This window comes from Nycticebus coucang, chromosome 2, assembly GCF_027406575.1.
Source record: "Nycticebus coucang isolate mNycCou1 chromosome 2, mNycCou1.pri, whole genome shotgun sequence".
NCBI classification, from domain to species: Eukaryota; Metazoa; Chordata; class Mammalia; order Primates; family Lorisidae; genus Nycticebus; species Nycticebus coucang.
The window spans coordinates 89,403,361-89,423,570 of record NC_069781.1 but is presented as its reverse complement, the minus strand read 5'-3'; the positions used below and the strand labels follow the sequence as shown (position 1 = coordinate 89,423,570).

The 20,210-nt window shown below is 38.4% G+C and overlaps 1 protein-coding gene across 1 annotated transcript in view; it reads left to right on the top strand.

The window, feature by feature from the left end:
• The window catches only part of GNAQ (G protein subunit alpha q), a 328,961-nt gene that overhangs the window by 108,809 nt on the left and 199,942 nt on the right, over positions 1–20,210 (top strand). The window contains exon 2 of the mRNA XM_053575717.1: positions 8,655–8,839. Coding sequence (XP_053431692.1) covers positions 8,655–8,839 — 185 coding nt within the window. The remainder of the gene's footprint in view (positions 1–8,654; positions 8,840–20,210) is intronic.

The following is a 20,210-nucleotide window of genomic DNA, read 5'->3' as shown; positions in this document are numbered from 1 at the left end:
TCTCACTCTGTCACTCTTGGTAGAGTGCTGTCGCATCATAGCTCACAGCAACCTCAAACTCTTGGGCTTGAGCAGTCCTCTTGCCTGAGCTGCTTGAGTGTCTGGGACTACAGATGCTTGCTACAATGCCCGACTTGTGTTTCCATTTTTTTTTTTTTTCTTTTTCTTTTGTTTTGTTTTGTTTTGTTTAGTAGAGATGGAGTCTTGCTCTTGCTCAGGCTGGTCTCAAGCAATCCACTTGCCTTGGCCTCCCAGAAAGCTAGGATTACAGCATGAGCATCACACCCAGCCCCCGATAACATTTCTACAGTGCTCTGCTAAGGCAAGGATTTTTGTTCAGGGATGTTTATCACAGCATTATTTATAAAAGCAAGGAATTAGAATTATTAGAAATGCGTGATAATGGAGGAATTGTTAAATTATCATACATACTTATGATTACCTTTCAGAAAAATCACTGTTAACGATTTTGAGGATTAATTAGTATCATAGAATAACTGTCATCATATGTTAAGTAAAGAATAATAATGCAGTATTGTTGTAGTTTTAGTTTATTATTATTTTTATTCACTTTTTTCTTTTTTGAGTCAGAGCCTCAAGCTGTCACACTGGGTAGAGTGCCGTGGCATCACAGCTCACTGCAAACTTCAACTCCTGGGCTGAAGCGATTCTCTTGCCTTAGCCTCCCAAGTAGCTGGGACTACAGGCACTCGCCACAATGCCCAGCTATTTTTTGGTTGTAGTTGTCATTGTCGTTTGGCGGGCCTGGGCTGGATCCGAACCTGCTAGCTCTGGTGTATGTGACTGGCGCCTTAGCCGCTTGAGCTACAGGCGCCGAGCCTATTCACTTTTTTTTTTTATTAAATCATAGCTGTGTACATTAATGCAATTATGGGGTACAATGTGCTGGTTTTATATACAATTTGAAATACTTTCATCAAACTGGTTAACATAGCCTTCACCTCATTTTCTTAGTTATTGTGTTAAGGCATTTATATTCTACACTTAGTAGATTTAACATGTACCCTTGTAAAATGCACCATAGGTGTGGTCCCACCAACTACTGTCCCTGCACCCATCCTCCCCTCTCCCCCCCCTCCCCCTCCTCTTTCCCCTTCATCTTGCGCTGTAGTTGGGTTATAGCTTTCACATGGAAGTGTGAGTGCTTATAAATTGGTTTCATATTAGGGCTGAGTACATTGGATACTTTTTCTTCCATTCTTGAGATTGTATTATTTCAGAACAAGAACAGAAAAAGCATGTTAACCTAGGAAAAAAAAAGACAGAAAAGAAATATACCAAAATCTTCAAATTTTAGAAGAATTTTTTTATACATAAATAAATATAAGTTTTGTAAATAGGAAAACTGTGTAGTGTGTGAGAACACAGTGTTAGGAATGCTGGACAGATAGGAGAGCTTAGTGCATCTATGAAAATTTTGAGATTTATCGATTGTGTTAGGGTCCCTTAGTTCACTTCCAAGAAACACAGACTTAACATCGTTCTTTCTGATTCACCTGTGAAAATTTTGGCTTGCTCAGCTTATTGGTGTTGCTGGAAGGCCTAATTAGTTTCTGTCCTTGTAGATTTTATGTTTTTAAATTTTTGTTTGACCAATGTATATTCTAGTCCATTTTCTTCCTAATTTTCTGTCAATCCAGCAGAATCTTTGAATGAGTCACTTCCCTCCTTTATAAGATCAGTGAGTTCAGGGCTTCTGAAACCTCTTCAAGAAGCAGAAGACAGTGAACATGCCCTCTTGTTGGGGTGGGGGTGGAGGGCTAAAAGGGAGATTGAGCAGGTGGGCTCAGAGTAACCTCTTGAAAAAGGTTTAGCTTTATAATTGATGCAGACTTTTGTTCTTCAAATTATGATAATGTTAATTTTTAAAATTAAACATTGAGATATAATTCATATTATTTTGAAGTCTACAAATGTATGGTTTTTAGTATATTCAGAAGGTTGTGCAACCCATGGATATTTTTAACATACAAATGTTTACTATGAAAATGCTCTTCCATGTTTGAGTAACCTTGGATAATCAGGTAGCTCTTCCCAGAGGATTTTAACACTCTGAGAAGTCCAGGACTGTATGATCTTCCAATATGTTTAATGTGTTTTGCTTGTCTTTTCCTTAAATTGGGTTAGTTGTTATTAGTCATGCTAGTTACTAGTAGCTTATTATTTGGTTTCCACTTGTAGTTGGTGATACTAATTTCTATATTAACATTTTAATTAATTAATTTATTTATTATTTGAAAAAATAATTTTGTTGCCCTGGGTAGAGTGTCATGGTGTCATGGTTCACAGTAACCTCAAACTCTTGGACTTGAGCAATCTTCTTGTCTCAGCCTCCTGAGTAGCTGGGACTACAGGCCTTGCCACAGCACCCCGCTAGTTTTGTTTTTGTTCTTTTTTTCTTCTATTTTTAGTAGAGACAGGGTCTCACATTTGCTTAGGCAAGTCTGGAACTCCTGAGCTCAGGTGATCTACCTGCCTCAGGCTCCAGAGTACTAAGATTACAGGCGTGAGGCACTGTGCCTAGCTATATTAAAATTTTTAAATTGTCTATGAACTTCTGTCAAATCATATGCTATGGACAAAAGGTTAAGTGTACTCAACCCTTACCCTCCAAGGACAGTCTTCTGAAAAGGGGAAGTTATGGTAACTCTGGCATTAGAGCTACTCTGTTTCAAATGTAGGTTTTTCAGTCTGGGGGGTGGTTAATGCACAGAAAGCAGAATACATTTATTTTATTTTTTTTTTACTTTTTTTTTCAGAATACATGTATTTTAATATGGATAGAACTTGGAAAGTAGAAAACACATGGATTACGTTTGGGCTCAGTGTTATAAATCACTTTTATCTAAGTGTTATTCATTCTTTGCAGGTGTGGGTTGATGATGTGCTTGTGGGTAGAAAATTCATTTTTGAAATTTCTAGTTCTACTTTATCCAAGTTTGTGTGGAAGTAGTCCAAGTTCACCACTGGTGGTATAAGATTCCATATTTCAGACTCTTGGCTTAAATCAGGGGGCCTGAAGTACAGTTACTTCAATTATATGTAATTTAGCTCTGTAACACTTGGTTCTGTTCTGAGCTATTGTTTATCTGGGTGGCAGCCAACCAAGCGGGCAGGGCAGGGGCATTTGGCCTGAGCCTTCACATTCATTAAGGTCTTCAGATGTAGACTCCTGATGGTTTGACAGTATCTCCAAATACAGTCATGAAAGGCCGTGGCTGGATGAAATGAATATATTCATTGTACAACTTTAAATACCACAGTTTTACTAACTCTGTTTGGCATTTTTTCTTCTTTTTCCTAGGAACCAAAAAAAAAAAAGTAGAAGTGATACGGGCTTCCCTCAGCCTGTGAGAGGCCCTAGTAAGGTGTATTTTTGGCCTTTCTTTCAGAATAGAGGGGATAAACCAGGTGGACTTTTGAAGTGCCTGACAAGTGCTCAGTGCTTGTTTTCTAGAGCGCTTCTATGTAAATGGAGCACTGCAGTGCTTTAGAGCAGCGGCAGCAGTAACTGACATTTTTAGGGCATTGAGCAATACTTGTGCATGTGTGGATTGTCCTTTGCCCTCTTTTGATAAGAGAGGAGCCTACGAATACAGTCAAAGTGTGAGAGAAGGAACCAGAAAGTCTGCAACTGCTTTCAACACCAACTGCTAATTTATTACTGTTAAGAAAATAACCAGTGATTGGATTTAAACTGTCATTTTTGACAGAACTATTTGCAGATTACACCGTGCAATGGGCAGAATAATCCACATAAACGTGTAGATGCTGTGTGTGAATTGGATATATAAATACGAATTGGTGGCAGAACCTGTATGTGGGAATACTATTGGTGTTGAAAAGATCTTGGCAAAGAAAGCCTAAAATGGAAGCATCTGATTGTGTGTGTCTAACAATGTCTTCTAACAGCTCACAGAGTGATACACTCCGTCCTAGGATATTAAGTTTTTATTTGATGTTTGTTCTGATGGAAGGAGATGTGAAATGAACTGGGGATTGCCCTCTGTGCTTCATCCCGATCCAGTGAGTCAGGAAGAAAAACAAATTAGTATCCCTCACAGCCAATTATGCATGCTGGATAAAGTGGCTTTTTTAATAGCATGATTCTTAAATAGTCTCATCCCTGGGTATTTTGATGAGCTGGGATAAGATAAGGCAGAGTCTTTGCCTGAAGGTACAAATAACTTTCCTAGGGACATTTTTTTAGCCATATTTATGGAGACCATTGAAGGACACAGTGAGGGATTTTGTGGAACTCAATGTTGTTAAAATGTCCATGTCAAAGTCTGAGATTATTGTATAATTCTATAAAAATAGAAGAAAGACACATGAAATTTCGTTTATACATTTGTTAAGAATAGTCCATGTGTCTCTATGATAACGCGCTGTTCTACTGATCTTTTAGTATATATGTAGTCCACCCTGTATCCATGGATTCTGTATCCAAAGTTCAATCAACTGTGGATCAAAAATATTTTTTAAAAACAATAAAAAATACAAATTAACAATACTGTAAAACAACTATCTAGCTGGTGTTTACCTTGTGTTGGGTATTATAAGTAATCCAGGGATGATTGAAAGCATATGGGAGGTGTAGGTTATATGAAAAATATTATGCCGTTTCATATAGGGACTTGACTATCCTCAGACTTTGGTATGGGTAGGTGTCCTGGAACCAATCTTCATGGTTCCTGAGGGATGGCTGTACTTTTTTTTTTTTTTTTTTTTGGCTAAACTCAATTTTAGTAACAAGTAATACTTTAACTTATTACTTTTATCATTCTGTCTGTAGCATTTTCATCTCATAGATTTTCTCTTATGTGAAGCTTTCCCTTTACTTTGACTGCATTGGTATAATACAACCAAAGTGTGGGCATTAAGGTCATAAGTGAGATTTACCTGGAAGACACGCCCGGTCAATTGGTAAATAGTACCAAGATTCAAAATGGGTACCTGTTATTGAAGTAGTGTCCAGAAATTCAAAATTGGGTTTAATGGATATGAGTTGTGTGTAGTCAAAGCCAGGTTGAGATGTTTTCAGGTTATGGGCAGTAGAAATGAATTAGCCTGGCTTGTGTACCTGTGAGAGTTGTGCCAAGCCTGAGCTGGGCATCTGAAGACTGGGGCTGCACCCTGGTGCTGCCTGTTGCAGCCATGAGCACCGTAGCCTTATGCCTCTCCTCCGAAAGCCTGTTTCTTTTCTGTGGGAAGAGGATAAAGAACACCTATGGGACAAATATCTCAGATTATAAAAAGAGAGTATATTCCCAAATTATCACAAAGTATAAAAGATTGAACACAAATTCCTTTCTGTTTCCTTTACGAGAAAGGGGATATTAGGAGGGGAGAGCATGTGTCCCTGTCTGTATTAATTTTAAAGAGTGAGTGTGTGTGTGTGTGTGTGAGAGAGAGAGAGATGTGTACACACAGGGACATGCTGTGGCACGTAAGTACTGTGTTAGTATTTTGGGGGAGAGTAGCAGCTAGCAGCCCTGGATTTATTTGGTTTGAGCTCTTATCCTTTTTTTAACTGGGTAACACCTGTTTCTTCACCATGATTGTCCTCCAGAAGAGAGTCATGAGCATGAGTTACTGAATAGAAAGCACTTTACAAGCTGGAGAGTACCTTATAAATTAGATTTATGGAGACAAGGACAGAGGAAGAAGAGAGGATACCTTCCTTTCCTTGGCCTTCCCTGTCCTTCATCTTGTTACTATTCCCTTGCTTTCCTTTTGGCATCTGTACTAGTCAGTGCCACCAGTTCCATCCTCATTTGTACTAGTCAGTCTGACAGGGTGACTGAAGGAGTTATATAAAACTGCTGTTCACAAAGGCGTGGACCAGAGATAGGTAGTCTGCATAGGTTGGTGCACCAACCTGAGCACAGGTTGGTGCACTAACCTGAGGCCAGCAGTGGCTGGGCTGGGGGAAGAGGCAGTTACTGGAACCCAGAGAGTGCCACCCACAGGAGCTGTGGCCTTCTGCAGGGCACATAGCATATTTTTTGTTTTGAGAGAGTCTCACTCTGTCACCCTTAATAGAGTGCTGTGGTGTCATCATAGCTCACAGCAACCTCAAACTTTTGGGCTCACGTGATCCTCTTGCCTCAGCCTCCCGAGTAGCTGAGAATACAGGTGCCTGCCACTTGCCCGGCTAGTTTTTCTATTTTTAGTAGAGATAGGATCTCACTCTTCCTCAGGCTGGTCTTGAACTCGCGGGTGCCAGCAATCTACCTGCCTCCACCTCCCAGAATACTAGGATTACAGACGTAAGCCACCTTGCCCAGCTGGACATAGCACATTGTGCTGCCCCTGTAGGAAGGGAACTGCAGAACAAATGCCCCTTCCTCTTTGTCCTGCTCTCTCATCTCTTCCTCCTGTCTCCTACTGGCTGACCCCAAGCAGAAAGCAGAGGACAAGTGAACTGCTGATGAAATCCCTCCCACTGGTCTCCTGGGGGAACCCAAAAAGACAAGAAGATGGAGAAAGGATTCCTGTTTCTGGCAACAGGAAAGCATCTTACTTTAGAGTTGATACTTGAAAATGATTTTTCTTTTCCTCTCATTTTCTCCCTGTTCATTTATCCGTCAGCCGCGTGTCCTCTCCTTGGAGTCTGCGTTGGTGTGCTGTCCAGCATGTGGACGGTGCCCAAGGCTTGGTTACGAGATACAGAGAGGTGCCAAGTGATTGCTGCCCTTGCCTAACAATTTCAGTGAAACACAAGCCAGTGTATTTATATGTTGTCTGCTATTGTCTTGTTTTTTTTTTTTTTTTTTTTAAATGTTTGGGTTGTGAGTATATAAACATTTCTCAGATGCCAGAAGAAAGAGGGCCCTACTGCCCTGATGTCTCTTTCCTTTTCTACTCATACCATTAACCTCACAATTTAAGATCTCTTCTATTCTGCTGTGGAAAAAACAGGCCAAGATTCTGAGTGGATGATTGTGTCTACAACTGGGCCCTCAGCGTAAGCCTCTGGCTTTGGGATACTCATAATAAACAAAGAAGCAATCTGCATTTTTTTCTTACATTTACTTGTTCAAATTTCTATGATTTGTTGATTGGTGCTGAGAAACAATTTTATGGCTTTATTTTACTAGAGATGGTGATACGTGTTTCTCCAGCATTCATGGTTGGGATTATCAAATGTTCATTTTAAATTCTGGATTAGTTGTATTAAAATGGGCTGATAGCATTCACATTTCAGTTAACTTATAGTTCAAGGAATTTTAGATCACATTATTAAAAGTAAGAGGAAGATTCTAAAGGGATCAGCTACTGTAGGACTCTGGGGCTAGAAATCAGTTTTCATTGTAATTGTATGATGGTTGTGTTTACCAGGACATCTGTAATCATTTAAGAGTACTTCTATGAAAACTGTAATACTTAATTGAGATTTTGTGATTGTTTATAAAGATAGTAATGAAAGCCAGCCATCAGAAAAACAAAATGAAACTAGGACAGATGTCGTATTCCTAGTTCTTATTTTCTCTCTCTCTTTCTCTCAATCCTCCCCCCTTCTCAGGAAGAGGAAATGGCATTAAGGACCCTGGTCATAATGTATTTTGTCCTGTTCTTTGAATTTTTTCACATTCAGTATCCAAATTGGTATTGGTACTTTTATTTCCTTCACATTGTTGGGAAAAGGCAAAGGCATTTATTGTTTTGGAAATCTCAAGGAAATTTGGAAGGGAGTGAGAAATGATGTATCAATGACATATGCAAATAGCCACTTAAGCTTAGAAAAATTAGGTTTTTAGATTCATTGTTTTAGATTTGTTGTAGCAGAAATACGATGTCATTCAGCGAAATGATCTCATCTTTCTGTGGACATTTATAATTCTTTTAGGGATTATGTTCAGGCTTATGATAACAGAAAAGGAAAACTGAAAATGGGAAAGATGCAGTACAGAAGAAAAAATCTAATAACAATAAATTTCTGTATCATGTTATTAGAGAAGAATGGGCAGAGGGAAGAGGCGCCACTGTGGCTTTTTTGAATTAGGTGATTCTGTGGAATAACTAAGATAACCTAACCTTCTAGAAATAAATAAAGTGGATACTTGTTATCTAGAAAAATAATCCTTATTCTTTTCTTAACCCGATACTGTGTTCTCCATATATGCTATTTTAAAATTAGAGAAAATGTCTAGGAATTTTTTAAGTCTTGTATTTTTCCCCTTATCTTTCTCTGAATAGTATTTGTGTAAACACATTGTCATTTTCAGATCCAGATCCAGGCTAATCAACCCACTGTCCTGGAAGCATTTTAAATATTCTCTAGGGAAGAGCGCTTTATCAAGTTTTTATTATGTTCAAAAGATGCTGATGTCATTGTTTCTAACAAGATACTGTGGTTACAAATCACTGTCAAAATTCCATGCTGAGTGGCTTCCAAAGAGGTGACAGATTTTTGTTGTTTTGTTGGAGCTCCTCATTTGCCTTTGAAATGGATGCTGGCCTCTCTAGTTTTGCTAAGTGTTCTCCAAGGGTGCCCCTTCCACTTCTAGTGATGCTCCTCTCAGCAGGCCACTTGGGGATGTCACATCCAAGCTGCTGTATCTAGTGTAGTCATCTGGGAGTCTGGGAAGGTGCTGTGGTCTGATGAGCGGCTGTTGTCTGTCTTTCAGGGACAGGAGAGAGTGGCAAGAGTACGTTTATCAAGCAGATGAGAATCATCCACGGGTCAGGATACTCTGATGAAGACAAAAGGGGCTTCACCAAGCTGGTGTATCAGAACATCTTCACAGCCATGCAGGCCATGATCAGAGCCATGGACACTCTCAAGATCCCCTACAAGTATGAGCACAATAAGGTAGGTGAGGGTCTTCCCTGGGGAGGCTGGCAGAGCAGTCCACAACATACGACAGTACAAATGGCCTCTTAACGTGTCTGGAATGCATAGGGGATTTTTGAAACGTTCCTTTTTCATTTTATGCTAAATGGGACTTTAAGTGGATAGGTTCTTTATATATTGCTTTTTCTTAAGCCTTAATGTTACACCTATAAAAAAAATGACAATTGTATTCTTACTGATATCAGTGAAAGACGTATTTGTGTGTTCAATGATAAAAATATACGGAGGTTTAAAATTTGGGGAGTGTGCTATGTTAAGAAGACAGCTTGTGAGTACCATACAAATTGGCCAAAGTAGGGGAATTCAAAGAGGCGGCTGCCTTGACTTAGCCTCAGCCTCCCACTCGTTGTGCTTCATTGAAAAAAAGAATGAAAACAGCTTAAGACCATCCTATCTGGTTTAATTTTGAATTTCGTGACTTCCTTTCAGTAGTACCACAGGATTCATTTTATTTCAAAATGGGCCCATCTGTCACACGTTTCCAACATATTTCCCTTCAATTGTGTTAAACTTCTAAAATGACTTCAGAAAGGATTAAGGAGAAAAATCTAAATATTCAGCTTTTTAGAAAGCAAGCAAACTCTTCCAAAATCCTCCAGCATTATGTCCTAGTTGAACTAGAAAAATTTTCCCCTCTCTCCCAGGTGAAAACAAATGCTGTAATTGTTCACCCTCTAAATATTATATAGACGTGATGACAGACGAGACTGATGCATCTGGGAGAGTTTATGCTGTATTTGCCCTATAGAAAGCTGGTAGACAGGAACTGGAGATACATTCGGGGTGTGACAGCCTCTGCAGAGGTCTCTAGCCCCTGGGGGAAGGAAAATCTATTTGCAATTTTTGGAAATGTCTTTGTAGTTTGCTGGCTGCCCTTCCCATTAACCCGTGCACCTTGCATGGACTTGGTCTTTGCTCTTTGGGATCCTAGGTGCTCATCTTAACAGTAAGCTTCACCGTGTGTTGACAAAACATTGCATTTGTACCTGTAGTTGTATTAGAACCTTCAATAAGGACTTTCATTCTTTCATTACTCTTGATAAATCTGCTGTGAAGGATGTTTTCCCTCACCTGGATCAATAGGTAGTAGTAAGAAGTTGGGGTGCCCATTGTGATTCTTAGACTGCGATTTAACTCACAAAGATGAATCCATGGGTAAAAATAAGGCAATTCTGTGTGCCTTCATCTCTTCTAAATATATCAAATTATCTTAACATCAGGAATTTCTTTTTCCTGTATGTTTGCTTGAAATTAACAGGCTGTTTTTTTTATCAGATAGATACTATCACATTAGTTTTCTAGTGGCAACAGGAATCTCTCCTAAGTGAACAGGAGAGAACCTTCACAAATAAGTGCTCTAAATTTTAAAGGACCAGGGTTTTTTCCTCCACCAAGAAATCTCAGTGGTTTATGAAATTGATGGTGTGGTAGTTTCCTTGTATTATAGTTGGGAGAAAAATTTGTTGAAGAATTTTTTGTTTTTTAAATGCCAGTGATTTCCCAGTCAGCAGTCACTTGGTAATATGATGACCTGAGGAATTCTGGCTCGGTTACCGTATGCGTATATACCACACTACCCATTTATACCAATAATTCTATCCCCCAAATCTTATTTCTTAGTTGCTTCAAATGAATCATTCAGAATCCTGTCCTGTTAGTAGATTTTCATATGAAGATCATTTATTATATGGCCTGGTAGGTGTAGAAGATTAAGTGGAATTTATGCCTCATTCACGTAACACATTGAAGCATATTTAACACTGTTATTTGAGCTCTTCATGTCAATTTTAATTAAGTAGACTTTATTGTGCTGAATACTATTGAGTTATAAATTGACATCATAAGAAGTTATAATAATATGGGGTTTTCTCAGATACCATAATTATCCTGTAAAATCTTCCCACGTCTCTTGGTTATTTAACAGACTGCCTAACATCGTGACATTGCGTGTGATGACCTCCAATTGCTCATATTTTTAATTCCCTTTAATTTATAATTCGAATTACTTTCACATTTATTTCATTTTCTGTATATTATATACATATTCTGAAGTATCACTCTCCCTCTCTGCTTTCTTCATCCATTGAATTCCTGGCCTTTATTAATGCTAACTAGGAATATAATGTCTTCTTCCTGTTGAGCTCAACTGCCATTTCCTCAGAGTTCTCTACTCCCTACTCCCTACATTCTAAGCTCCTTAAAAGTAAATCATATGTCAGTTCCATGTGTGTATCCTTTATTGTCCTTAGGAATGTATCTTGTTCGTTGCAGGTACTCAAAAAAATACTTTTTTGTGATGAGGTAAATCTTTGGTGAGCATAAATAACTGAAAATCTCCTCTTCTGCTCCAAAGTTGTTGAAATGATTATTCGAATCAACACATAACTTTTGAAATCTCTCTCGTACGCTAGAGAATTAATGCATTGTACTGTCAAGGGACACAGAGGAGTTCAGTCAGGGCTGGGCCAAAATTTTATAATCAGGAAGCAGGAAGGACATGTCTGAGGGAAGGGAGAAGGAATGGCTGGAGGAAATGTTCAGAAGGAGGAATGTGGTATGTCTCCCTGCATTGCCTGTTGTTATTTCATATGTGTGCACCTTATTTTCTCAGTCAGATAGCAGATTACCTTGGGTAAGCAGACCTCTTATTTTATACTTTGTTTCCTCTACAACATGCCAGACGTTTCATAGGAGCCTTTGTTTGTGGAGTGGATTACTCCAGATAACAGATCCTGGTATCCCTTTCTAGTTGGCTTATAATTTCTGTGAACTGTAAAATTGGGGTATTCTTAGGGCAGTTTCAAAATATTGGTAGACCTTTGCTCTCTTCCATCCCAGGAAGAGAAAAGAATTTGATTCAGTGCTTCTTCGTGCATTGAATTTAAGATAGTTACTAAAGACAAATCAGCATCGTTTTAATGTTACACAGTTTTCCCTTTTTTTGGTGACTGGTATCTACTCTTAGATTTGAACATTCTAATAACCAGGGCTCATTTAGCACCTAGGCTGTAGCTGTTTGACTGACTAACCAGGAGTTTTGATGCCTGATAGCTGTGTTTCCCTTTCACCTGGCATGGAGGATAACCGAGAGGATGGCTTGCTACAATCAGTGCCTTTGTCTTCCTTCCAAGAAAGGACTTTTCACAGGAAAGTCCGTTGTTAAAGGTACATTTGATGCTTTCTGAGTTTTCTGTACTTCCTGAAAAAACCAAAGTCATGAAGCCATTTTTCATTTTCCAAAAGAAAAATGTAACCAGGATTCTGGAGAACGTGCCAGCTTCTTCCTGCCTGTGATCAACTGAATAAAAAAATACTGTTTTTAACACGAGGGAACTTTTTTAATTTACGAGATGCCAAGAGGCTGGTTTCTTTTTAATATTTCCCATGTGTATAAGAAACACATAATACAGGGAGAACTAATATATATATTTTATTTATTGCTTTAAAGAGTTGTATTAGTGAAGGTTCTCTGTTTATAACCAACAGAAGCCAACACTGGCTAATTTAAGTAGGAAAAAAACTTATGGGAATATGGACTCGCTGGGAGAAATGAGGAGAAGCTGAAGATCAAGCTCTTGGAAACCAGGGTAGGCCTGGGGAACTCATCTGAGAGACGGATTGAACTCTGGCCGTTTTCAATCTTCAGTCACCCACCCAAGATTCAAATTCCTGGGAAAAAGTTCCTGTTTGGTCTACCCTGGTTTATGTGCTAACCATTTGGACGGAGGAAGTCTGAGCAATTTGATCAACAGTCCCTGAGGGAAATATGGGTACAGTTAGTGGAAGAAGAGGAATGATGCTGGCACAAGTCACAAATCTCCACAGCAAAAACACATAGTCCATTTAGAGAATAAAGTGACACATGGCTTCTTTATACAAGCAAACCCTCCAGTTTTACTTAGAATTTGCCAAGCCTTTCCTAAAATATAATTTTTTACTCTGGGGTGGGAGGAATTAAAAGGGGTTAGTGACTTTGTTATGTATGAAGGAGGTAGCTGAGTTTGAACCAAAGTGCGGAGAATGTAGCTGAGTAACTTTGAGATGGCCCCCTTTTCTCCCTAAGCCTCCTGTCTTTATTTTCTAAGCCTGAATTTCCACATCTGTAGAATGGGTCAAATATTAATAGGATTGTTTCAAGGGTTAAATAGATAATGTATATGAAAATGTCTTGTATGTGATCTTTAAAAGTTTGGAAATTATTACAAAATGAATTATGGAGAGAATGAATACTACTAACTTTCTTTATTTATTTAGAATAAAACAAACAAAAATAACTTAAAACAGCGTGACCAGATATAGGAAGTATATAAGGAAAACCTTAAAGTCACCTTAGAATGAGTCTTTGAAATGGGATACAAAGGTAGTGGAGAAATCTTTTTATCTGGGTATGTTCAAAATATAATATATTTTTATTTTAACTTTTTGAGACAGAGTCTTACTCTGTTGCCGTGACTAGAGTGCCATGGAGTGCCATGTAATAGCTCACAGCAACCTCAAACTCCTGGACTCAAGCAATCCTCTGGCCTCAGCCTCCTGAGTAGCTGGGACTATAGGCACCTGCCACCACACCTGGCAGTTTTTTCTATTTTTAGTAGAGATGGGGTAGCCCTCTTGCTCAGGCTAGTCTCCCAACTCATGAACTCAAGCAGTCCACCTGCCTGGGTCTCCCAGTCAGCCACTGCCCCTGGCTAAAATGTATTTTTGATACGTGAAATTCTTTAAGGCAGTTTTGCTAAAATAAAGTGAAAGATGGACTGGGCAACTTCTGAAATCCTTTTCAACACTTTTTCTTAATGCTGATTCTCTAATTGTAAGACTCTTAACAAAGAGATGAAACTGTTGTTAAAATTATTTTGTTATAATGTAAAGCTGCTACCTTTCTTGAACTTTGTCCATTCTATATAGTACCTATGAAAATTAAAAAAAAAAGACAATAAACAACAGATTGATTTGGACAATAGTCTCTAGGCTAGTGAAGAATTTGTTTTCTTTGTATCCAGATCTCATAAATGATTACAATATTGACAGCTATGTAGGGATTTTTTAGTGCTCAGAGTTCAGTATCAGATGTGGATTTTTGTTGGGTGACAGTGATTTTATCCGATTGTTGGTTATAGAGCACCAAAAACAGTCTGTGCTTTCTCCTGGGGAAACTTTCTAATCTTGCTTCCACAAATCTTTTGTTTTTCCCTTCTTTTATTCCCCCCTTCTTTTTGATAAATGGTCTAAAGGAATCTAGGAACTAACTGTGGCCAACTTGATGAATCGGCCACCTCTTTTTCTGAGACTGATGTACCTACGTTCTCTCTTTTGTCCAGGACTCTTGTAAGGAGCTGAACCACCACTGAGCCTCTAATAACTGCATGACTTTCAAAATCCCTTTCTATAATTTCTTTTTTAATGTCTTACAGATACTTCCTAGCCCATACAGCCATGTAAAAATAGAAGATGAATATGAGATTTTCTTATCCCCTTTTCTTGGCTAAAATTAATCCATAATCGCAAGGCATTCCATATCACTTATCTAAGATGAATATCTGAGTTCATTTTTCATCAGAGGAGGACTCTGAAGACTCTGAAACAAAGGAAGGCTTCAGCAATAGATTGAAGCTGATTTCTTCTTCTTTTTTTGGTAATTTTTATTAAAGTTCAAATTCCTTGCCAAAAAATGCACACACATCAGTTTTGAGTCTCGTGTATTTTTCCATTGTGAACACATTTACATCCAGATTGCTTGATCTGAATTAATATAACCAGAACCTCAGAAGCCTCTTCGCGTTCCCTTCATGTTGACCACCATCCTGATCCTGGTTTCTTTTCTTTTCTTTTCTTTCTTTTTTTTTTTTGAGACAGTCTCACTTTGTCACCCTCGGTAAAGTGTTACGGTGTCATAGCTGACAGCAACCTCAAACTCTTGGGCTCAAGTGATTCTCTTGCTTCAGCCTCCCAAGTAGCTGGGACTACAGGCGCTCGCCACAACACCTGGCTATTTTTAGAGATGGGGTCTTGCTCTTGCTCAGGCTGGTCTCAAACCTGTAAACTCAGGCGATCTACCCGCCCTGGCCTCCCAGAGTGCTGGGATTACAGGCATGCCCGGCCACCATCCTGGTTTCTAATAACATAGTTTTGTTAGTGTTTGAACGTGGTTTGCATGGAGGCATACAGTATATACTCCTTCGTATCTGGTTTATTTCACTCAGTACTGTTTGTGGAATTTACCATGTACTTGTACTTAATTTCTTTTTTCTCATTGCTGTATATTAGGAATGTCCTGTTGAACTTTTCTGTGGTGATGGAAATGCTTTCTATCTCTTCTGTCCTATGCAGTAGCTACTAGTTTACATGTAACTATTGAGCTCCTAAAATATGGCTAGTGTGACTGAGGAACTGGGTTTTTACTTTTATTTAACCTTACTAATTTACATGTTACTAGCAGCTACTGTATTGGACACTATAGTTATTTAACATTTTATTTTATGGCTATGCTATAGTTTGTTTATATATTCTATTATTAATATAAATTTGGGTGTTTTTGGCCATTACAAGTAATGCAAATATAAGCATTCCTGTACCTGTCTTTTGGTGAAGACACGCATGCATTTCTTTGGGATATATACCTATGGTTTAGAATTGTGGAGTTAGAAGGTATGCATATAATCAGATTTAGTAGGTAGATTTTTTTTTTTCTTTTGTTAAGTCATATACACATAGATCATAAATACATTTCTTAGTAGGTAGATATTACCGAGGAGTTTTCCAGAATGATTGCACAAATTTACACTCTTACCTGGGGTCATTCTTACCTGGGGTCAATGAGAATTTTAGTCATTCCACATCATTGACAATATCTGATACTATTAGTCTTCTTATTTCAGGCGTCCTCAGACTTTTACAACAGGGGGCCAATTCACTGTCCCTCAGACCATTGGAGGGCCGGACTATAGTTAAAAAAAAAAAAAAAACTATGAACAAATTCCTATGCACACTGCACATATCTTATTTTGAAGTAAAAAACAAAATGGGAACAAATACAATTCACACTGCTTCATGTGGCCCGTGGGCCACAGTTTGAGGACGCCTGTTTTATTTTATTCTTTCTGGTGACTGGTGTTAGTCTTTTTTGTTTTAGTAGCTATATTGATGGCTGAAGAGTGGTATCACATTGTTGATTTAGTTGACATTTCTTTGATAACTAAGCATGTTGAGAACGTTTTCATGGGTTTATTGGCTGTTTGTCTTCTGTAACTGCAGCCCCCAACCCTTGGTGTGTGGACTGGTTTTGGTCAGTGGCTTGTTAGGACAGTGCCACACAGTGGGAGCTGAGCAGCCAGCCATCTAAACTTCCTCTGTCTTCACAGCCATTTCCCATTGCCTGTGTCACCACCTGAGCTCCGCCTTCAGTCAGGTTGGCAGCCACAAGCTGGGGGCTCCCACTGATTCTGCATTATGGTGAATTATATAATTAATTCATCATATATTACAATGTAATAATAAGAGAAAATAAAACCTACAGTGAATGTAATGTGCTTGAATCATCCAGAAGCCACCCCCTTTCTCCAACATGCCCCTCCACTTCCCCACTCCCCTATCCATGGAAAAATTATCTTTTCTGAAACTGATCCCTTATGCCAAAAAGGTTGGGGGCCACTATTTATAAAATACATTATTAACTTTTTTTCTGTTGAGTTGTCTGATTTCTTATTACTTTATAGGAGGGCTTAATATAATATGTTAAGGATATATCTGTGGTGAGTGAATGTATTGCAACTATCTTGTCTACTTTCTGCCTTGCTTTTTTATTTTCTTAATGGTACTTTCAGTGAAAAAAGTTATTAATTGTAATAAAAGTCCAGTTTATCATTTTACCCCTCTGATTGGTGTTTCTTGCGTTCTTTTTTAAGTAATCTTTGCCTGCTTAAGGTCTGTAGATAATCTGCTAGGTTATCTTCTAAGTTCTTTATTGTTTTGCTTTTTTAATTGAGACCTCAAATCTGTTTCAGGTGTATTATAGAATATGGTCTGAGGTAAAGGTCAGGTTTTTTTGTTATAATTCATTTATTGAAAAGACCATTCTTGTGCTTAGTGCGGTGGTTCATCCCTGTAGTTCAAGTGACTTAAGAGGCTGACGGGGAGGATTGCTTGAGGCCAGGAGTTGGGGACCAACCTGGGCATAGCAAGTAAGACCCTGTGTCTAACAACAACAACAAAAAGATGGATCATTCTTTACTCAGGGCAATGTAATGTCATCTTTGTCACAAATTGAGTGAATGTTTATGTGTGAGTTTATTTCTGGTCTCTCTGTTCTGATCCATTGATTTATTTTGCATATCTTTGTGTTATTACTATTTTCTGTTAATGACTAAGCTTTGCAGTGAGTTTTAATATTGGGCAGTATAAATCATTCAACTTTGGTTTTCTTTTCTTTTCTTTTCTTTTTTTATTGTTGGGGATTCATTGAGGGTACAATAAGCCAGGTTACACTGACTGCAATTGTTAGATAAAGTCCCTCTTGCAATCATGTCTTGCCCCCATAAAGTGTGACACACACCAAGGCCCCACCCCCTCCCTCCTTCCCTCTTTCTGTCCCCCCCCATAATCATAATTGTCATTAATCGTCCTCATATAAAAATTAAGTACATAGGATTCATGCTTCTCCATTCTTGTGATGCTTTACTAAGAATAATGTCTTCCACGTCCATCCAGGTTAATACGAAGGATGTAAAGTCTCCATTTTTTTTAATGGCTGAATAGTATTCCATGGTATACATATACCACAGCTTGTTGATCCATTCCTGGGTTGGTGGGCATTTAGGCTGTTTCCACATTTTGGCGATTGTAAATTGAGCTGCAATAAACAGTCTAGTACAAGTGTCCTTATGATAAAAGGATTTCTTTCCTTCTGGGTAGATGCCCAGTAATGGGATTGCAGGATCAAATGGAAGGTCTAGATTGAGTGCTTTGAGGTTTCTCCATACTTCCTTCCAGAAAGGTTGTACTAGTATGCAGTCCCACCAGCAGTGTAAAAGTGTTCCCTTCTCTCCACATCCATGCCAGCATCTGCAGTTTTGAGATTTTTGTGATGTGGGCCATTCTCACTGGGGTTAGATGATATCTCAGGGATGTTTTGATTTGCATTTCTCTAATATATAGAGATGATGAACATTTTTTCATTTGTTTGTTAGCCATTCGTCTGTCGTCTTTAGAGAAAGTTCTATTCATGTCTCTTGCCCATTGATATATGGGATTGTTGGCTTTTTTCATGTGGATTAATTTGAGTTCTCTATAGATCCTAGTTATCAAGCTTTTGTCTGATTGAAAATATGCAAATATCCTTTCCCATTGTGTAGGTTGTCTCTTTGCTTTGGTTATTGTCTCCTTAGCTGTACAGAAGCTTTTCAGTTTAATGAAGTCCCATTTGTTTATTTTTGTTGTTGTTGCAATTGCCATGGCAGTCTTCTTCATGAAGTCTTTCCCCAGGTCAATATCTTCCAGTGTTTTTCCTATGCTTTCTTGGAGGATTTTTATTGTTTCATGCCTTAAGTTTAAGTCCTTTATCCATCTTGAATCAATTTTTGTGAGTGGGGAAAGGTGTGGGTCCAGTTTCAGTCTTTTACATGTAGACATCCAATTCTCCCAACACCATTTATTGAATAGGGAGTCTGTCCCCCAAGGTATGTTCTTGTTTGGTTTATCAAAGATTAGGTGGTTGTAAAATGTTAGTTTCATTTCTTGGTTTTCAATTCGATTCCAAGTGTCTATGTCTCTGTTGTTGTGCCAGTACCATGCTGTCTTGAGCACTATGGCTTTGTAGAACAGACTGAAATCTGGTCTGCTGATGCCCCCAGCTTTATTTTTGTTACAGAGAACTGCCTTAGCTATACGGGGTTTTTTCTGGTTCCATACAAAATGCAGAATCATTTTTTCCAAATCTTGAAAGTACGATGTTGGTATTTTGATAGGAATGGCATTGAATAGGTAGATTGCTTTGGGAAGTATAGACATTTTAACAATGTTGATTCTCCCCATCCATGAGCATGGTATGTTCTTCCATTTGTTAATATCCTCTGCTATTTCCTTTCTGAGGATTTCATAGTTTTCTTTATAGAGGTCCTTCACCTCCTTCGTTAGGTATATTCCTAGGTATTTCATTTTCTTTGAGACTATGGTGAAGGAAGTTGTGTCCTTAATTAGCTTCTCCTCTTGACTGTTATTAGTGTACACAAAGGCTACTGACTTGTGGACATTGATTTTATATCCTGAAACATTACTGTATTTTTTGATGACTTCTAGGAGTCTTGTGGTTGAGTCTTTGGGGTTCTCTAAGTATAAGATCATGTCGTCAGCAAAGAGGGAGAGTTTGACCTCCTCTGCTCCCATTTGGATTCCCTTTATTTCCTTGTCTTGCCTAATTGTATTGGCTAGAAGTTCCAGCACTATGTTGAATAGTAAAAGTGACAGAGGACAACCTTGTCTGGTTCCAGTTCTAAGAGGAAAAGCTTTGAGTTTTACTCCATTCAGTAAAATATTGGCTGTGGGTTTGTCATAGATAGCTTCAATCAGTTTTAGAAATGTGCCACCTATGCCTATACTCTTCAGTGTTCTAATTAGAAAAGGATGCTGGATTTTATCAAATGCTTTTTCTGCATCTATTGAGAGGATCATGTGATCTTTATTTTTGCCTCTGTTAATATGGTGGATAACGTTTATGGACTTGCGTATGTTAAACCAGCCTTGCATCCCTGGGATGAAGCCTACTTGATCATGATGAATGACTTTTTTGATGATAAGCTGTAATCTATTGGCTAGGATTTTGTTGAGAATTTTTGCGTCTATATTCATTAGTGAGATTGGTCTGAAATTCTCCTTTTTGTTTGGGTCTTTTCCTGGTTTTGGTATCAGGGTGATGTTTGCTTCATAGAATGTGTTGGGGAAGATTCCTTCTTCCTCAGTTTTTTGGAATAATTTCTGCAGTACAGGAATAAGCTCTTCCTTGAAGGTTTGATAGAATTCTGGAGTGAAGCCATCTGGACCAGGGCATTTTTTGGTTGGAAGATTTTTTATTCTTTCTTTGATCTCAGTGCTTGAAATTGGTCTGTTCAGGAGCTCTATTTCTTCCTGGCTGAGTCTAGGGAGAAGGTGTGATTCCAAATATTGATCCATTTCTTTCACATTGTCAAATTTCTGGGCATAGAGTTTCTGGTAGTATTCAGAGATGATCTCTTGTATCTCTGTGGGATCGGTTGTTATTTCCCCTTTATCATTTCTGATTGAGGTTACTAGAGATTTTGCTTTTCTATTCCTCATTAGTCTGGCCAATGGTTTATCTATT